Below are 20,680 nucleotides of genomic sequence, written 5' to 3' on the forward strand. Positions count from 1 at the left end.
GCTCTCCAAGGGCTGGGATTACACGCATGGGCCACCGTGCCCAACCTGTCCTTATTTTTAGATGTGCTCCAAAAATCGTAAGATTTTTTCCCAGTGCCTTAGCATTGGAACTGGCTGAGGCCACATTATCATCAATAAGGCCCAACTTTCCCCACGTCTCATTTCTACAAGACTTGGGCCCCCTGCAGCCTCTGAGGCCTCTCTGGAGTCCCTGTTTTCAGACCAATATGCCATAGCGTAGAAGCAGAGACAGGAGCCTTCCCTGGGGCCTTCCCTGCATGGCCTCCGCCTGCAGGGGCCCAGGGGCATGAGGTGTGCTGCATGGCAGGTGCTGGAGCTCTGAGTGCACTCCAGGGGCTCTCTGGGCTGTGGCAGGTGCTCCTGACAACACTTAGCTATGACACTGACCAAGAGTTCTCTCCTCGACCACACTCCAGCCTGGCTCCTCTGAACCCTCTTCTTGGCTGGGCCTCACCTCTGCCTATAACAACTTGAACAACCACTAACATAGCTTCCAACAGCTCAAGGTGGCATCCCTAGGCTGACCCCAGCCCCCCTTAAAATGCCTGCCTGAAAAACCTCACGGCAGCCAAAAGAATCGACTGTGAGTTCCAGCCACACCTGAGGACAGGGCCTGTCTCCTGACTTCAGTGAGCACGTCAGCGTGTCCAGATGTGTTTGCACAGACCACCCGCTTCCACCATCTGTAACTTTTCACTTCCCTCACTCTCCTGAGCCCCCACTCACTGCCTCCCTGCTCCTCATTCTCTCTTGGAAACCCCCAGTCATTTGTGAGCCAATTGAACCTGAGCTCAGCTCACCCTGGACCCTATTCCCCATTGCAAATGTCCATTATGTTGCTGATTAAAACCTGTCTGACCACTTTCACTAGTGTCCGGCTGTGTTTGTGTTTGACAGGACACACACACACACACACACACACACAGCCCTGCTCTGTCCCACACTCATCCTGCAAGCTGCAGAGGAGGAGGAACAAGGCTGAGAAGCAGCTGTGGTGGCCCCAGGAGAGCCTTCCTCTGAAACACTGCCAAGGACAAACCCGCTGGGCCTTGTGCCCTCAGCCCTCATGCTTGCGGCCCGACAGGCAGGGCCCCGTACTCACTCCCACCAGCTGGGTCTCCCTCTGCCCTGGGGAAACTCCACAGCGGCATGCTTGCCTGATGCCTGGCTGGGCCTCTGCATGCCCCCAGCCCTTGTGTGGGTGAGGAATGTGCAGTAAGGCCTGAGAGGAGACGCCCCTGGGGCACCAGGGTATTGGGCCTCCGGTCTAAAGCCCAGATCCCACATGTGGTGGATTTTGCGGCAGGCAGGGTGCAGCTGTTCTGTCTGTCTAAAACCCCCCCGGCTGACGGTTCCTCCAACACCCACTTTGCTGAGTAGCACTGAGACGGGCCTGGCAGGGCAAAGACACTCAATAACCAGCACTGGACTGCTCGGGTACCCATCTCCACAGACGCTGAGGCTGTCTAGGAGATAGGAGACATGGCCCCTGTGGCTCCGGATGCCTTCCCTGGTGGCCTCTGTGCGGCGCTTCTGTGGGTGGCTCCTGGTCCTGGCAGCTGCCCGCTCTGGGCCTCCTGCTTTCACCCTGCTCGGACTCAGTTGCCTCATAGCTGAGGCTCCTTTTGGGCAGAGGCTCAGAAGGCTCCAGCAGTCCCCATCCCTCTTAGAGGAGGGGCCACAGTCTAAACATCCCAGCATTTCCAGGCCTTCCATGCTGTGCCCCTCCCACTCCTCCAGCTCTGCTCCGCCGTGCCCTGGAGGCCCCAGGTGCACCCACCTCAGGGCTCCTGCGTATGCTGCTCTCTCTGCCCAGAACGCCCTTCCCTGTGTGGCCATGCGGGGCCTGCCCTTTCCCAGCTCTCACCACCTTCTACCGCCTGACCACTAACCTGTTTACCCAACTCATCCTGCCTCCTGCACCAGCCTGCAAGCCCCATTGCCACAGGGATTACTGCACACGTGCTCCAAGTGTGGCTCACATACTTCAGGACCCCCTACAGTTCCCTGGGCCCATCCTGGACCTACTTGATACGACTTACGGGGAATGGACTAGGGAATGCGGATTTTTAGCAACTCTGGGAGGGAATGCGTGCACACTGGTGTCTGAAAATCGAGCTGAGTGCATGCTCAGGGAGGAAGCCTTTGCCCTCCCCCACCCCACATACTCATAGAGACTGGGGCACAGAAGCCATGGCTTTGGGGCAGTTTGGCTTGGTGCCAGGCTCAGGAAAGATGTGCAGACAGGAGACAAAGGTCCAGCCCTATGGAGCGCACAGCCCATGGGCACATGGGTCCAGCTTGCGTCAGGCTGGTGAGAGGAGGTGGCATGGAGGAGGGGTTCCTGAGGCTGACTTAGGGGTGCAGTGTTCCTAATCCTGGGGAAGAAGAACAGGCCAGGTTCTGGGTCCCAGCCCCGAGTACCAGCCAACTCTAAGTGTCTCGGAGTGTCTGCAGGTGCACGAGGGTTGGACTGGTTCCCATGGGCTGTCTGCTGGTGAACCAGACGCTGCTCTCAGGGACGTGCAGTCTGGGAGGAAGGAGGGCAGGCGGAGGCACCTCCTTCCTCCCAGCCCAGCGTCTCTGTGAGGGCTTCCTGCTGGCCCTCCTTGAAGGAGGACAGATGGCTGCCGAGATGCAGCCAGCGGTCTGTGAGATCAGACCGCATGCACACAAACCGAGGCTGCGGGGGCCCACAGGACCAGCGCCATCCTACCTGTGGCCTTCTGCTATCCTCTACCTCTTCCGAACACCTGTTCCTCCTCTCTCTTCCCCAAGGAAAGGAAGGAAGGCAAAGGGCGAGATGATTTCTCAGACTCTGAATGCAAGTTTTGGCTTTTGCCTCAACTTCCAGATGTGAAATAAACAAGCAGCTTTAAAAATATAATTTGTTAGAAAGATGTAATTTGGTGCTTCTGAGCAATTCAATGATTTAATGAGCCCAGATGGATGTGGGCTGAATTTATACGAGACAAGCGTTTAACGTTTCTGTCCAGATCATTCCAAGACTCTGAGCTGTTCTTCCTGCTGCAGGAAAGTAATTGATACTCCCCGTTATAGACACAGAGGGCCGTTGTCGTGTCCGTGTGAGCAGCTGAGGATGACAGCTACTCCCAGGTCACAACTGTGCGTCATAAATCAGCAAGCAACTCTGCCCTGCTGAGTATAATTATGGTTATGGCAACCACAGCTAATTTTCAGACACGGGGCTCATGGAATCCAAATGGGCAAAATCAGAACGAATTCTCATTCCATTATTATTACCATTAGCTCTGTGTGCGAGGTTTGGATGTTCTACTTTCCTTGGGGGTCGTCTGTTTCCCTCCCTGACAAGGGGGACTGCAAAGCAGCCCTCCACGTGGTAGCCTTTTCAGAGCACTTGCTTCAACACACAAAGACGAATGAGCCCCTGAGTCCATGGAATGTGCTGGTAACAGAGTGGTGTCTCCTAGGAACTTGGGGATAAGAATACTTCTATACCCTGGACACTAAACTATCAACACACATATTAGTTGTTTATGGCTGTAACGAATGACCATAAATGTAGTGGCATCACACTATACAAATTTATTACAGTTCTGTCTGTCAGAACTCCAACACGGTCTCACTGGGCCAAAATCAAGGTGTCTGCAAGGCTGGTTCCTCCTGTAGGCTCTAGGGTGGAAGCTGTTTCCTTGCTTTTTCCAGTGGCTAGAAGCTGCCTTCATCCCTTCTCTGGAGGCTTCTTCCTCCATCTTCAAAGGGGAGTGCTCACATTATGCCACTCCGACCTTCTCCTCTGCCTCTCTCTTCTACTCATAAGGACCCTTTGTGATTACACAGCGCCCACCTGGATAATCCCAGGTAAGTTCTTTATTTTAAAGTTAGCTCGTTACCAACTTTATTTCCATCTGCAACCTGACTTCCTCTTTCCCATGTATGGTAACATAGTCATGAGTTTTTAGGGTTCAGGGCACAGACGTCTTTGGGGGTCATTATTCCACTCACCACACACATAATGGATCAGAGCAAGGAACGTTGAAATCCTAACAAATCCTAACAGGCCATCAAGAGCTGAGGATGAGCTGATCCGACGTGAACATCTGGGGAGAAGCCTGTGCAGGTCAAAGGGATGGCAGTGGGCCAGGCAGTGCTGCAGGTGCCCTCACCATCACCATCTTACTATTATCATAGATGTCACAGCATATATTATTATTAGAGAGGTCATAGTGAAAGGTGAAGCCAGCTGGACTTCCTGGGTCGAGTGGGGACTTGGAGAACTTTTCTTTCTTACAAGAGGATTGTAAAACGCACCAATCAGCACTCAGTAGCTAGGAGAGTAAAATGCACCAATCAGCACTCTGTAGCTAGCAAGGGGATTGTAAAATGCACCAATCAGTACTCTGTAAAATGCACCAATCAGCACTCTGTAGCTAGCAAGAGGACTATAAAATGCACCAATCAGTGCTCTGTAAAATGCACCAGTCAGCAGGATCCTAAAAGTAGCCAATCACAAGGATGACAGAAAAAAGGGCATTCTGATAGGACAAAAACGGAACACGGGAGGGGACAAATAAGGGAATAAAAGCTGGCCACCCCAGGGCAACCTGCTGGGTCCCCTTCCATGCTGTGGAAGCTTTGTCCTTTCGTTCTTCACCACGAAGGTCCATAGCTCCCTTCTTGAAGTCAGCGAGACCACAAACCCACCAGGAACCAACTCTGGACACAATAGCATATATTATTATTGTTGTGTTGTTTAGTGTGCACTCATACTTGTTCTGGTGTTAATCTAGGTGATTTACAAGTATTATACCCAGACATGTATTATTATCCCCATTTTATGTATGTGGAAACTAGGACTATAAAAATGAAGAAAGGGGGCCAGGTGCAGTGGCTCATGCTTGTAATCCTAGCACTCTGGGAGGCCGAGGTGGGTGGATCACTTGTGGCCATGAGTTTGAGACCAGCCTGGCTAACATGGCAAAACCCTGTCTCTACTAAAAACACAAAAATCAGCCAGGCATGTTGGTGGATGCCTGTAATCCCAGCTACCTGGGAAGCTGAGGCACAAGAATTGCTTGAATCTGGGAGGTGGAGGTTGCAGTGGGCCGAGATTGCACCACTGCACTCCAGCCTCGGTGACAGAGTGAGACTTTGTCTCAAAAAAAAAAAAAAAAAAGAAAGAAAGAAATGAAAGAACGAAAGATGGATGAAATGGCTGGTAGGTGGCCAGTGTGTTTGTCTACTCAAAGCCTCTCTACGATACTTGATACTGCCAAGGTTCAGAAGAGCCAGCAGGCAGGCATCCAGTGGGCAGGAGGGGCTGGTCCCAGAACTCAGCTTGCCTGGCCCTGCACCAGAACAGCCTAGGGCTGGTGTAGCCCTGCTGGGAACCGGGGCATTAGACAGTTCTAACCTGATGCTATGTGCATTTGCTGCCTACATTTCCCATGACCACACCCGTATTATGAGTTCCACAAGCAACTTCCGGAAATTCAGCTCCCTCTGCACATAGTCCGCAGGACAAGAATATACCAGACACGTAAAGATGAGGTCCCCTTGGAAGCAATGGGGCATGGCCCTCTGATTTACTTATACCCCAGGCTTGTGGGTTTGGCTCATAAGTCTACTTGTGAGACTGGCCTGCTGCCTGCCAGCTGCTGGGGCTGGGCTGCTGAGCCTGCAGGCCTGGCTGACTCGGCCCCAGGGAACTGCCCACAGTACACTCCCCTACTCCTTTCTCAGAGGAGCTCCCTTTGCAGCACCTTCTACCTGAATGTCCTTCCTCTGAGATTGGAGAGGGGAGCAGTGCCCGCTCTCTTTCCAGAGTCTCAAGAGAGAAATGGTTGAGATCTGAAGGAGTCTGGGCATCGGAGAGGCCCAAGAAATGCAGGCAGCAACACTGCCCGTTCCTCCTTGGCATTTCAGGGTGGAAACCTTGACTCTGACAGCCCATACTTCCCTGCTGCCTACATTCCCACTTTCATGACCATAGGTGGGCCTTGCACACCTCAGGCCCTCCAGGAGTGCTTGGCAGCCAAGTGTTCTGGCCCCATTGCAGAGACTCTCACTTCTGCACAGGGCGCAGCCCAGCTGCTCCTCCTCCCAAGTAAGCCTGGAAGTAAGTTTTACTCACAAGTCTGCAGGGCCCAAGTCCAAGTGCTCTCTGCTGCTGTCCCAGCCTGAGGAGTCAGCATTTTCCCAGTCATGCCCTCAGCTCCGCCCTGCCAGGGCTCCCCAGGAAACCAGGCAGTCTGTGGCTACCATGTTGAGGGGAGGGGGCATTTCTGGGGCTCATGAGCAGTTTGGTTTCAGGCTCTACGTTGGAAACACTTCTCTTTAACGAGTGCTACAGAGCGCTTTGGTGCAAGGAGGCCACCAAGAGTCTCCGGGTACAATGACCCCTGATTAGATGGAACACTCGGAGAACTGGAGTGAGTCTGAATTTTCTAATTCATCAGAGATGCCCATGGCTTTGTAGAACAGAGACTTTCAAGACCTTTTATGGAGGAGTCGGGAAGTCATGTCTTTGAAGATAAAGTTGAGGGTCTGGGGAAGAAGAATCCTAGGGCAGACATGAGAACAGCTTTGACATATCCCAAAGTCTGTCATTCTCACGGGCTGGCAGACCAACTCCGTGACTCCAGACAAGGGCCGGGACCCATTCGGAAAACACAGGCAGCAGGTGTTGGTCCCATGAAGGGAGGTTCTGATGCGGAGGAGACTCCTTAGGAGGGGATGGGAGGTGGACGAAGTGGAGGAGGAGGAGGTGAGAAGGAAAGAGAAGATGGGTGTGTGTTGTGTGTCTCTGAATGTGTGTTTGTGTGAGTGTTTGCTTGATGTACAATTTGTGTATAGTATGTGTATCTGTGTGTTATGTGTGTTTGCCTGGTGTGGTGTGTGCAGTGCATGTTTGTGTGGTGTGCAGTGTGTGTGTGTGCACAATTTACATGGTGTGTGTGGTGTGTATGTATGGTGTGTGATGTGTTTGCACAGTGTGTATGTGTATGGTGTATGTTTGCAGCATGTGTGGTGTGTGTGTGTTTGCAGTGTGTGCGGGGTGAGTGCAGTGTGTGGTGTGTGTATGAGGTGTATGTAAGAATTATTATTGATTTTACAATTAATATTATTGGGTAGTATTGTTTGTATGGTGTATCTGTGGTGTGTGTGTGTTTGGTGTATGTGTGGTGTGTGTGTGATGTATGTAGGGTATGTGTATGGTGTATGTGTGGTGTATGTTTGTATGATGTATGTGGTGTGTGTGTATCTGTATGGTGTATGTGTGGGGATTGTGTGTGTATGTGATGTATGTGTGGTGTGTGTGTGTATGATGTATGTGTGGTGTGTGTGTTTGTATGATGTATCTGTGGTGTGTGTGTGTGTTTGTATGGTGTATGTGTGGTGTGTGTATGATGTATGTAGGGTATGTGTGTTTGGTGTATGTGTGGTGTGTGTGTATGATGTATGTAGGGTATGTGTGTGTGTGGTGTATTGTGGTGTGTGTGTTTGTATGATGTACCTGTGGTGTGTGTGTCTGTATGGTGTATGTGTGGTGTGTGTTTATATGATGTATCTGTGGTGTGTTTGTATGATGTTTATGTGGTGTGTGTTTGTACAGTGTGTGTGGTGTGTGTGTTTATATGATGTATCTGTGGTGTGTGTGTGTATGGTGTATGTGTGGTGTGTGTTTGATGTATGTGGTGTGTGTGTGTCTGAATGATGTGTGGTGTGTGTGTGTTTATATGATTAATATCTGGTATTGTTAGTATGGTGTATGTGTGGTGTGTGTTTGTATGATGATGTATGTGAGGTGTGTGTGTCTGTATGGTCTATGTGTGGTGTGTGTTTGATGTATGTAAGGTATGTGTGTGTTTGTATGGTGTATGTGTGGTGTGTGTTTGTATAGTGTGGTGTGTGTGTGTGTTTGTATGGTGTATGTGTGGTGTATGATTAGCATGAGGTGTGTGTGTTTGTATGGTGTATGTGTGGTGTGTGTTTGTATGATGTGTAGGGTGTGTGTGTATGATGTATGTAGAATTGTGTGTGTTTGTATGATGTATGTAGAGATTATTATTATTGTTTGATGTATGTGGGGTGTGTTTGTATGATGTATGTGGGGTGTGTGTGTGTGTAATGGTGTATGTGGGGTGTGTGTGTTTGTATGATGTATGTGGGGTGTGTGTGTTTGTATGGTGTATGTGTGGTGTGTGTTTGTATGATGTATGTGAGGTGTGTGTGTCTGTATAGTGTATGTCTGGTGTGTGTATGATGTATGTGTGGTGTGTGTGTCTGTGTGGTGTATGTGTGGGGTGTGTTTGTATGATGTATGTGGGGTGTGTGTGTTTGTATGGTGTATGTGTGGTGTGTGTATGTTTGTATAGTGTGGTGTGTGTGCATGGTGTATGTCTGGTGTGTGTACGATGTATGTGGTGTGTGTGTTTGTATGGTGTATGTCTGGTGTGTGTATGATGTATGTGTGGTGTGTGTGTTTGTTATGGTGTATGTGTGGGGTGTGTGTTTGTATGATGTATGTGGAGGGTGTGTGTGTTTGTATGATGTATGTGGGGTGTGTGTGTTTGTATGGTGTATGTCTGGTGTGTGTATGATGTATGTGTGGTGTGTGTGTTTGTATGGTGTATGTCTGGTGTGTGTATGTTTGTATAGTGTGGTGTGTGTGTTTGTATGGTGTATGTCTGGTGTGTGTATGTTTGTATAGTGTGGTGTGTGTGTTTGTATGGTGTATGTGTGGGGTGTGTTTGTATGATGTATGTGTGGTGTGTGTGTTTGTATGATGTATGTGTGGTGTGTGTTTGTATGGTGTATGTGTGGGGTGTGTGTGTTTATGGGTGTATGTCTGGTGTGTGTATGTTTGTATGAGTGTAGTTGTGTGTGTTTGTATGGTGTATGTCTAGATTGTGTGTATGTTTAGTATAGTGGGTGTGTGTGTTTTGTATGATGTATGTCACAGTGTGTGTATGTTTGGCATGAGTGTGGTGTGTGTTTGTATGGTGTATGTCTGGGTGTGTATGTTTGTATAGGTGGTGGTGTGTGTGTTTGTATGGTGTATGTCTGGTGTGCGTTTGATGTATGTAGGGTATGTGTGTGTGTGGTGTATGTCTGGTTGTGTGTATGTTTGTATAGTGTGGTATGTGTGTTTGTGGTGTATGTCTGGTGTGTGTATGTTTGTATAGTGTGGTGTGTGTGTTTGTATGGTGTATGTATGGTGCGTGTATGTTTGTATAGTGTGTGTGTGTTTGTATGGTGTATGTGTGGTGTGTGTATGTTTGTATAGTGTGGTGTGTGTGTTTGTATGATGTATGTGATTGTGTGTGTTTGTGGCGGTGCCCATGTCCAGATTGTATGTTTTGTATAGTGTGGTGTGCAGTGTGAACCCAGTACCCCAAGGGCCTGGGGCTCCATGGAGGGGAAGGCAGTTCTCCCTGTGAGTGTGGCTGTTGGGTTGGGACTGGCATGGCAGTGCTGATGGATCTGCAGGACCCAACACTGGTGCTGACCCCTGGCAGGGCTGTGACATGTCCCACACTGTCCAGAAGCTGATGATAGGCCCTGTGACTGCACAGGACTGGGGGTGCTGCTGACTGCACACCCTACAGTCAGCTAGCTCAGGGCCTGGGCTCTGAGGTCAGAAAGCTCCCCTCAGCTGAATCTCTGGCTTGGCTACTAACTAGCTATGTGATCTTGGGCCAGTTACCTAGCCTGTCACAAAATCTTGGTCTCCTCATCAGTAAAACGAGGATAACTGATTTCGTAGGGTTCTTGGGAGTGTTCACTGAGACCACACACATGTAGCGCTTGGGGAACACTGCAGGCAGCGCCTGGCTGTCCTGGGCACGCATAGCCAGAATCCATACCCACTGCTGAGTGTTCTGAACGTTGCCCGTGTGCAGAACACCCAGCTCTTGTGAAACGAACAGCAGGTGTACATGTGACTTCCGTTGTAACTGGTTAGCAGAAGTCAGTAGCTGTGGGTCCTGTAGACAGCCCTGTCCATTCTGGAGCCCTAGCCCCATAGGCTTGGCGCTGGGCATCATCTCTGTCAGGGCTGGCAAACTGTGCCTGCGGCTAATATGTGTAGTCTTAGAGCTATGAATGTTGTCACATTTTGAAATGGTTGAAAAAGAAATCAGAAGACTAGTTCATGCCCTACGGAAATTACATGAAACTTAAATTTCAGTGTTCACAAGTAGGGGTTTACTGGGACACCGGCCCATTCATCTACATAAGGTGCGTGGCCATTCTCCCACCGTGAAGGCAGAGTGAGTGGTCACCACAGACCCAGCAGGACTGCAACATCTGCAGTATTTACCATCTGGCTCTTGACGAAGAACTGGAGAAGCTAGAAAACGATACAGAAGAACTTGTGAGGCTAGAAAACTAGACCCTGATCTAGACAGGCCCCGTCTCATTCCCCACGTGGCACTGGGAATGGTGTCTGGGAGGGCAGCAGGTGCTCAGGGCAGAGGCTGCCTTCTCAGGTTGCAGGCACCCGAATAGCCAAGGGAGGAAAGGTTCTGGTGGAAACACCAGGACTGTCTTTTTGGGAGGTTGTTTGTGTTTTATTATTTCAGCAATGTGACAATGTGTAGGCACTCAGTAAGGATCACATCTTCCTGCCATCCTAACCTGACAGCCATTGTATCTCTCCGTGATGCCTTCAGCTTTTATCTGAGAGCCCTTTTAGGATGGATAACTCACACAGGGGGATCCAAGCCAGGTACGCCTCTAGCCCCAGGTGAAACCCAAGAACCTGCAGCCCCACGGCCCACAGCCTTAGTGGGCCACGTCGCCTCAACCAGACTCGGTTTCCAGATCGGTAGAAGCATAGGCAGAACCATGTGAAGTTGCTATTAAGCATAGAAATGAATGAATATGGGCAATTTCAAAGGGTTCAAACTGACGGACTCTATACCCCCAAAGCCATCATAATTCAAGGGTATCTATAGACTTGAAGCCGTCTTGAGTAACATCATAATTCTAAGATGCCGAGTGGGTTGAGGCTCACAAGGGAAGAGCTGCTCCCTGAGCGGGACACATAGGCCCACAGGGGACTCAGTCCAGGGGCCCGCTCCAGGGTCCCCCAGGGTTGAGGGGGCACAGACTACTCACTGCCTAGTCTCCCACTATTTACACTCAGAACCACTCGGTCCTGACACATTTCCTGGTGGCGCCTTTGCAATCCCAAACTCAGGAACCAGATGGATGCAGAACATGAAATAACAATCCAGTTCCCAGAATCGTTTCATCTGGTGCTCACCACCGAAGCTCAGGACCATGTGGATCTAATCCCAGCAAGGCCACAGTGTCCCTGCTCCCCGAAGGTGGCTCCAGACCTCAGAGGTCAAACCACAGCATGCCACAGAGCAGGCAAGCCCCTCCACTTACCTCTCTCTGGGCAACGGCTTGGGCTCGGGGCGGATGGCAGCCATGGACAGAGGTGCTTGCCGGGAAGGAGATGCGAAGTTCAGATCCAAGGAGCCCGCCTTCCTGTGCAGAGGCTCCATCCCCATGGCACCCTGCATCTCGCTCTCTATGGGGCAGGACCCTGCCCTGCCGTGGGTAGACAGTGAGGACACTTCGGGGCCCACTGCACCTTGGAGCAGGGCGTCCATGGCCACCTGGGGGTCGTGGGTTGGAGACACAGATGGCGGGGAGCGTGACTTCTTCTTGGTGGATGCTCCGGCTAGAAGCTTCAGGAGCCCACTCTTCTTCTCTTTCTGGGGAGACACACAAGATGGAAACCAAAGAGGTAAATGTTTTCCAATGCCCTTGCTGTCAGAGAGAGGCAAATGCATCTTCCTATGAGGAACTTTATTTTTTCATTTCTTATTTTTTCAGAGACAAAAGACTTTACCATTCACAGCAACAGCAGTAGCCAGAGTACCAGCATTTTCTTCCACCAGTTCCCTGAACTCCAGTTCCCACATGGGGAACCAGTGAGGGCCAGGTGACGCTTGCAGGCACACCGGGCTGTGTTAAAGCAGAGGGCCCGGAGCTTCGGGAGACCAAATCCTCTCTACTGGACTGTGAGGACGCTGGCCCTCTGCTCTGGAGTCAGGCAGTAAGCATGCCTGCTCTTTGCTTTGAAGACTGACATTATTTCTATTTTCCAAGGCTGGTGCCTACACAGACATCTTGAAAAGACAGGCCAGCAGATGGCATCTCAGTTGTAAGATGGGTAGAAGGGTGAGAGACCCGTGGAGAATGGTTCCATTGGGAAACTTTAAAAATAACCTTGTAAAGTGGCTCAGAGGAGGAAAACAAAGCTAAACCCAAAAGCTCATCCAGGCTGGGCACGGGGGCTCACGCCTGTAATCTCAGCACTTTGGGAGGCCAAGGCGGGCAGATCACTTGAGGTCAGGAGTTCGAGACCAGCCTGGCCAACATGGTGAAACCCTGTCTCTACTAAAAATACAAAAATTAGCTGAGCGTGGTGGCACTTGCCTGTAATCCTAGCTCCTCAGGAGCCTGAGGTGGGAGAATCACTTGAACCCAGGAGGTGGAGGTTGCAGTGAGCTGAGATGGCGCCACTGCACTCCAGGCTGGGTGACAGAGCGAGACTCTGTGCCCCCCACCCTGCCCCCCCAAAAAACTTGTCCAACGCTTGTTTTCCTTTCTCTTCCAAAATCTAGCAGAAATGTCCAAAATAGGTCCCAAGGCCCCTGGGGCAGGCTGGCGATGCCATTCTCAGAGGAGGAAGCTGCTGACGGGCCATCCCCGACAACACAGCCCTGTCACGGGACCCTGGCCAAGCCTGGCAACATCATTGTCTGTGTAGAGGAACCAGCAGTCAACGTCACCTGCTTTTTCCTCCCCCAACCCTTCTAAGTGGACTTTGCAGGACAGGTGACACGGTTCCTGATGGGACCTCCGGTGAGGCCCAAGTCACGCTGGGGTCTGGGTGTCTAAGAGCACAACTGCTCCCGCCCCAGCCAAGTCCCCCCAAGCCACACGCCTGGACTATTGTTGCAGTGGCGCCAGAGTCTAGGGGCAGTGGCGCCAGAGTCTAGGGACTGTGGCTGTGGGATACTGCTTAGTGCCTGGTGAAGGGTCTCCACCGGGTAAGGTGTCTGAAGGGACCGTCCCTATCATCCTTGGTGACCAGCATCTGTTCCACCATATTCATTAATCCCGTTGCATTTAGAGCCTGTGCCCCAGGCCACTGCTGCTTATGCAATAGGGAGGGAAGGAGATATAACGAGGGTGTGCACTGGGCAAGTGTGGATGGATCTCCTCTCCCAGGTTTCAGAGTGAAAACCCAGCCCCGGACTCCACTGCCTGAGTCTCGGCCTTCGCTCCCCGCTTTTCTCAATGTGTTTCCTCCAAGGCTGGATTCATTTTGGAGGTCAGCTGTTTCTGCTTTCAGGTTCTGTCCTGACAGTCCATGGGGGGTTCTGGGCGATTTCAGGAGGAAGAGGCAGCCCAGCTCCGAGCCATGCGGCATGGGGATCCAGATACCTGACTCTGCTACTGGGCTTGCAGCCCCCTGGCCTATCTCCCCCTGCCTCACTCTCCCTCCAATAACTTCCTGAAGGTCTTGTGCATCGTGCCAGGCCCTGGAGGTTGTGGGCAACAGGAAACGGCCTGGAGCAATCAGTTAGACACAGATTTCGTTGCAGCCCTTCACGTGCTGGCATCTCAAAGGGCGGTGTTTCCCTAGTCTAGTTCTCAGAGAACCCTTGTTGGCGGCACAGCTTGAGAGAGAGTGTTCCCAGGAACACACATTGGGAACTGCTTGGGTAGAACTAGAAAGGAAAAGAAGAAACAGTGAGGCGTTGGGGGCAGAACCCTGGGATCTGACTGGGGTGCCTGGGGGCAGGGAGTGAGGAGGCTTGTTCAGGCCACGATGCAGGCAGGGCATACGGCCTGGGGATGGCAGACCCAGCAGCTGGGCCCGTCAGCCCCTCCGCAGGCCAGGATGGAAAGAACTGCAGTGCCTGGGGTGGGAACTGGCTTCCCAGGGGGCCCTGCACCCACAGCAAGAGTTCTTGATGGGAGGGTGACCTTGCCCCCAGGGGACAGGTGGCAATGTCTGAAGACATCTGGGCTGTCACAACTCAGGGGTGCCACTGGCATCTGGTGGGCAGAGCCCAGGGATGTTGGTAAACATTCTCCAATGTGAGGGAAACCCCCATGGCAGGGTTATCCGACCTCAAATGTCATCAGTGCTAAGGCTGGGATCCCTAGGTCACAAGGACAGCAGTCCAGGATGCAGGGACAGAAGCCAGACCTGCCCCATGTGTCCCGTTGGAGCCCACTCTGCAGGCTCTGGGGCTGCTGGCCGCTCCTCCCCTCCTGGCAGGCAGGAGACCTGGGTGGCCTTGCGTTGCCCAAAGGAAAAGGAATTAGCCTTTCTCTGTCCACCTCTGTTTCCTCTTCCCCGTGAAGGGACCTGGTGGCTGTTCATCCCCTCCCAGGCTCCCCTCTAGAATCAAAGCTTTGGAAGTACAGGGGTCGTGTTCGTTTTGGTCACGGCAGTATCTCCACCAGCGCCTAGCACAGTGCTGAGAAGACAACAGGCATTCAACTCTTGTTTGCTGAATGGACTGAGTCCAGCTGAGGGCTCACGGGCCCCTCGGGGAGAGCCCTTCTGGCCACTGAGTAGAGAGGGACTCGGTGGACAGATCCTTGCTCCCAGGGCACCGTGGGCCCTGTGGGCCTCGACATGGGGTATGGTGGAGCTGGAGAGGCTGAGGCCCTGCTGCCTCACCACCCAGCCACTGAGAGTATCTGTAGTCAGGCCCAGCCTTAGCTGTCTGCTTTGGAAAGGGTGGGGTGCGTAAATGTGATGGATAATTTTCCTGTCTCAATTCTCCAGGATTAAACAAACTGAACACTTAATTAACTTGGAAAAACGCTGATGTCATGGCTAGAAAACCCTCTCCAAAATGTCCGCCTTCCAGGACAGAATTCTGCTAATGCCTTAAGCATCAACTATTACCAATCACTGTGGAATTCCCCAGCACTAACAATCGTCACGCTCACGGAATCCATGGAATATGGAGGTAGACGATCCAGGCACTTCCCTGGTGGTCGTCTCGTGTGCGGCAGGAAAGAATAGCCAATGGATAGTTTGCACGTGGTGGGGAGAGGCTCACAGATTGACTTTGGGGACAACACCGTGGGAGGAGATGAGGTTTTAGAGGACACAATTTAGGACTGATCTGGGCTGAAAGATTATGTTAAGGAAAGAGGGATTTGCTGGGTTTCTCCTGGGACTGGGAGTAAGTGAGCAATGTTCATGAGCCCAGTGGGATGGGGATTTGGCATCCCTGTTACGTTTTCCTGACTGCTTTCTTCTGCAGACGTTCCCTCTAGCACTCTGCTGTTTCCATCTGTGGCCTGCACTCCTCTCTGTTGGGAGGATCACTTTCCATTCCAATGACCCTTCTGGATGGTCAGGCTCTAATCAGTTCAGCCTCTCAGGGAGAAAACCAAACAGACTGATCTGTTAGGAACAAAATGCCTCGTTTGCTCTGAAACTTCCTGGCCTGGGTGGGGGACAGATCTGCTGAGAAACGTGCACTGGTCTTTCCTCCACGGAAGTGATGGGCTGCTGTCGCCCTGCTGGGATGTCCCTCTTCTGGAAGGCTCTCCCCACCACCCAGTGCCCTCAGTCTGCCCAGCTTCCCCCTCCCCTTCTTCTATCACATCCTGTGCCAACCACACTGCTGGGTGCAGACTCTGCGGGTGTGGCGAAGGCCCGGCTCCGCGTCTTCTCTACTTGTGTTTTGTTTCTGCACCTTTGGAAGGGTACCAGCTGCCTTGCTGAGCTGCTGAGATGACAGATATAGGAGCACTTTTAAAGGATTAATGCATCTCATCAATATCTGGTGATTAGGTTGCTGTTTTTATGTGTTTACTCATCTCTGAATATTAAATAGTTTACGACATACCTAGGACCTAGTTAGCTCCCAATATATTTTTGTCAAATAAATAAAATGAGATTCCTATCCAAGACCTCCACATGCCTCGCCTTGGGAGAGCACCCGAACCACTGGGGGTCTCTCAGCTCTCTAATTCTGTATACAAACATTGTCAGAGAGTTCCACAAAATGCAAAATGTGGGCCCCACCCCCAAAGATTCTGCTTCTGTGGGTCTGAAATGAGGACCAAAAATGATTCTGATACAGAACATAGGAAGTGATCAATTAGAAGCCAGTGGTCGTCGTGCAACTCGGTAAGTGATTTCCAGATGACAAAGAGTAATGTCAAGACACAGAGAAGGGGCCAGCTCCTTGGGAAAGAGATGAAAGAAGGTTATTGAGGGTTTCTGACACCTACTCAGTGCCCCAGCCAGGTACGCTGGGGTTGAAAGCAGGGCCCCACGGTGCTGGACTTCCAGCTGGAGCGCACACACTGATTCTGTGGACCTGAACTGTCTGGCTGGCTCCAGGTGAGCCCCCCTTCCCAGACACAAGGTGAGAAGCCAGGAGCTGGTAGGCGTGTAGGAGATCAAGGGCCAGGGAGGGCCAAGGACCGGAGGCCTGCCATGAGGCTGTGCTGCAGCCCTGGCTCTCAAGATCTAGGTGTGAAAACATTCCTGTGTCCAGGCACAGAATACTGTCATGTTAGAGAAGGGAGAGCTTGTGAGTTATATCCAGAAAAAGCCGTATGTGTGTGTGTGCTTACACACTCACACACACAGAGCCTGAAATCCAGTTGTACTCCACTTTAAAGAATCATCTAGAAATCTGATATTTAAAAAGGAGAATTTTGAAGGCATTTATTCATACTACACTCTATACAGGAAAACTGTAAAACATTATACAAATGGTAAAGTAATAGATTTTTTTGTTATGATTAAGATGGGGGCTCCTCTAGGGACCTTAACTGTTTCACAGAACATTAGTATAAAATCTTGGCAAAAGCAACTGAAAGCTTAAATTAAGATTCAGTGCCAGTTAAAGGTCAATTAAAAGTTATGAAAATTGTCTCTGAAATGTTAAGGAGCCAAAGGGAATCCAATTTGATTTGCAAAAAGCAACATTAAACAGAGATACAAGTCGTTGCATTAAAATGAAGTAAACCTGTACATGTGACCCGTAAGTGCACATTTATCCAGCTGCCTTCTTGATTAAGCCATGTGGAGAGAGGTGGCTGTCCCACCACTTCCTTCAAACAGATTCTCACCGTCAATCTCTTTGCCTCAGGCAATATTTAAAATCAGTTTGCGTTGGTTGGGCACACACCAAACGCTGGGTCAGGTACCACGGGAAGCGGGTAGAAAGGGGCTCAGTTTGCAAAGTTAGCCATGATAACCCATGAGAACCTCAATCTGCAGAACCCTGCACACACTGCACTGCACACGCTGACGGGGTACGTACTATTTTCAGCACCAGAAGGGGAGCTAAAAACTCACCAGCTTTGGGGATAAAGAATTGAACACAATCACACACTTTAACTCCACCAGCTGCACTCAAAGATGTTTTTGTGAGCTGAGACTTGGGAGATAGTGGTCACTGGGTAGGGATGTTCAGACACAACTGGATCCGCAGTGTCCTGGGAGCACCTGCAGACAGTCCCAGGAAAGCACAGAAATAAACAGGGCCTGGAATGTTGATACTGGGTCCCAGGGCAGGCAGGGTCAGAGGGAGACAGGGGCCGTCTTCAGGTTTGTTATACCCTTTTCCGTTACTTGACTGATTGCATCACATGTGAGTTTCTTTTTAAGAGGGGAAAAATAAAAAGGAGAAAGTTGCACCGTTGTTCTGAAACAATGGTACTAGGTAGGATGGACCAGGGAAGCTTTGCTGTTGATTAGCTGATAGGGCAGGAGGCAAGTCCACAGAAGGGGCGGGCCTCAAGAGCTGGGCTGATACAGGGATAATGAAAAGGCTGGGGCTGGTGGGTGGTGTGGCCCAAGGGAGTGGTCAGAGGTGTGGAACAGGCAGATCTAGCAAAAAGCAGGTGCAGGCCAGAGTGTGGATAGGCCGAGGGTCGAGGTGCCTGGTGAGGTAAGAAAGGCTGGAGGATGGCCAGGTGCGGTGGCCCATGCCTGTAATCCCAGCACTTTGGGAGGCCAAGGTGGACGGATCACCTGAGGTCAGCAGTTCGAGACCAGCCTGGCCAACATAGTGAAACCCTGTCTCTACTAAAAATACGACAATTAGCTGGGCGTGGTGGCAGGCGCCTGTAATACCCAGCTACTCAGGAGGCTGCGGCAGGAGAATCGCTTGAACCCAGAAGGCAGGGGTTGCAGTGAGCCAAGATCACGCCACTGCACTCCAGCCTGGGAGACAAGAGCAAGACTCCATATCTCAAAAAAAAAAAAGACCAGAGGATGGCACACCTTGGTGCCTCTAGGGCCAACTGAGGAGCCTGGGGTTGTCTGGTGGATGCTGGGAGCATCCAAGGAGCTGAGATGGAGGTGGAGGCACAGGGATGGCGGGGTTTGGGGGGGACTTAAAGGCCATGCAGTCAGCAGGACGTGGCCCTGGCTGCAGAGGTGCTTCTGAGGAGCCGAGCCAGCTGAGCAGGGGATGGCGGGGCTGCTGATGGGGACAGTCACAGGAGGAGTTTACAGGGAAGGCAACCCCAGTACCTGCAGCCTGGGGAGGGGACAGGCATGGAGACAGCAAGTTGCGGGACTGTGACCTCATGTGGCACAGCTGGGTGACAGCCACAAAAAAGTGCTCTGTGCCTGCATGGGCGGGGACTCCTTTGTGTGTCCAGCCTTGACTTTGTACCAAACTCTATGCGAATTCCCACCCTCCAGCAATCTGTTGAATAACACCAGTATTTTGGCCGACATAGCAGTTAGGAAGTCAAAGGAAGCAAAATGAGTTTTAAAAGATGGTCAAATGGTTCTCATATGCACCTCAACCCATAGGCAGTCAGGAAAACAGGCGTCAGGTGCCAAGGTCCTGCAGGGAGGCCTGGTCCACAGAAGGGAGCACCTTTTCTTCCTGGGCACCGATAGCATAAGCTCCAGCGGGACATCTAACGAGCAGTGGGCGAGGCTGGAACCTGGCCAGAGGCCTGGGACATGTGAGAGGCACTGCTGGGGCTTGCAGGAAACTTTAGACATTCAGAAGAAAGAAACAGGGACTTATCTTTGTTGAGTCTGGCTCTCGGGCTGCAAGTTATACTTGGAAGCTTTTTGATTATTATTTTATGTTTGGAAATTTTCCTGTCAGAGACAGGGAAAAGGTAACTAAAAGCTGTGCTCTGTTAACATTTTAGTGGGGAAAGGGCACCTCTCTGGTTATGCTGAAAACAGTTACTGGAAGAGCACAGGAGGGTTTATAACAGTATAAACATGCAACACATTTTTAGAGAGGGCAGAGGAATAGAAGATCTACAATGAATAAAGAGGAAGAGGTGAACGAGTTAATTAAAAGAAACGGAAAAATTGTGCACCAGCTATTGGGTATTTTAAACATTAACATGTATCTTCAAAAATGCTGCCCTCGCCAAAGACGGAAGATAAAGAAAATTGGTTCATGAAAATAGCAGGGAACGGGAGGCAGCAGTCAGTGAAGTGCTGAGCTATTGTGCTTCTCTAGCTTGTTTTTGCAGGAAGACGTGACCGCCGCATCGTGTTGCTCTCTTGCTGTTATCGGTGGTGAAGCAGTTGTTCCCTGCCCTTCCTCCTGCAGGAGAGGAAGGAGCCGGGGGACTGGCAGGGACAGGGAGCTGAGGGCATCCTTGTTCCTGGAAGCTGAGCCCTGGGCATCAGGATTATTAAAATTTACAGCACTCAAAACCATGGCGAAGAGCAGAACGAACACTCCTCTCCCGCTCTTCAGGGTCATGGCCCTGGGCTGGGCACGGGAGTGGGTTTGGATGACCAGCCAAGTTCACCACGGTGCGAAGGAGCTCCTGAAACAAAAGAGACTGACTCCCTGAGGAACTTCAAGAAGAACAGTCATGGCACGGTGTTCTGAGGGAAGTGCGTGACGCGGCGACAGCTTTGGCGACAGATGGAGCTAGGTGTCCCTGGCATTTATTAGTTGGCTGATCTTGAACAAGTTCTTTAACGGCTCTTAACTCCACTTCCCTCATGTGTAAAATGGACTACATAATTATCTAAATATAATGATAATTATTACTATGCTGGGATCTATTTCTTGACAGCTCACTATGAACCAGGCACTGTCTAAGTCTTGTCCATACATTCGTTCACTGAATTCTCAAAGCAGCCCTGAAGAAAAAACAGGCTCTGAGATGCTAAACAAGAGACACAGGGTAATCAACTCAAAAGCTGCACAAGCCGCCTTCGAACCCGGGACTTGCTGAGGCCAAATGTTAACTGTGGCTCTACTGCCTCATCATGAAAATTAAGCAAGGCACAAAACCCTGGTATGCCATTCAGTAACTGGAAGGCATCCCTAGAATGCACTGTTGAGATCTGCATCTGTTTCAGTCATTTTGTAGGTGAGCACAGAGGCATTTACATTACAACGGCCATTACCAAACTCCAGCAGTGATTCCGTGATGATGAAACAGTGACTTGGCCAATTGCTCATCAACCTTGTGACCTGGGCAGGCACCTTGCTTCTCTGGGTTTCCTCAAGACAGAATTCTCATGGTAGCAGTCGTCTCAGTCCGGAGGGGAGGCTGAGGAGTGACATCTGCAGAGCACACAGCAGAGCGTCTGCACTTACTGTGCTCTCTGTCAGTGGCAACTGCTTTGGAGGTGCTGCGAGGCAGGGCCCGC

At 51.0% G+C, this 20,680-nt stretch overlaps 1 protein-coding gene across 1 annotated transcript in view; it reads right to left on the bottom strand.

Annotated features, from left to right (window-relative positions):
* Positions 1–20,680, bottom strand: part of SH3RF3 (SH3 domain containing ring finger 3) — a 372,468-nt gene that overhangs the window by 3,928 nt on the left and 347,860 nt on the right. Inside the window, exon 9 of the mRNA XM_003909107.5 lies at positions 11,404–11,735. Coding sequence (XP_003909156.2) covers positions 11,404–11,735 — 332 coding nt within the window. The remainder of the gene's footprint in view (positions 1–11,403; positions 11,736–20,680) is intronic.

Source organism: Papio anubis, chromosome 14, assembly GCF_008728515.1.
Source record: "Papio anubis isolate 15944 chromosome 14, Panubis1.0, whole genome shotgun sequence".
NCBI classification, from domain to species: domain Eukaryota; kingdom Metazoa; phylum Chordata; class Mammalia; order Primates; family Cercopithecidae; genus Papio; species Papio anubis.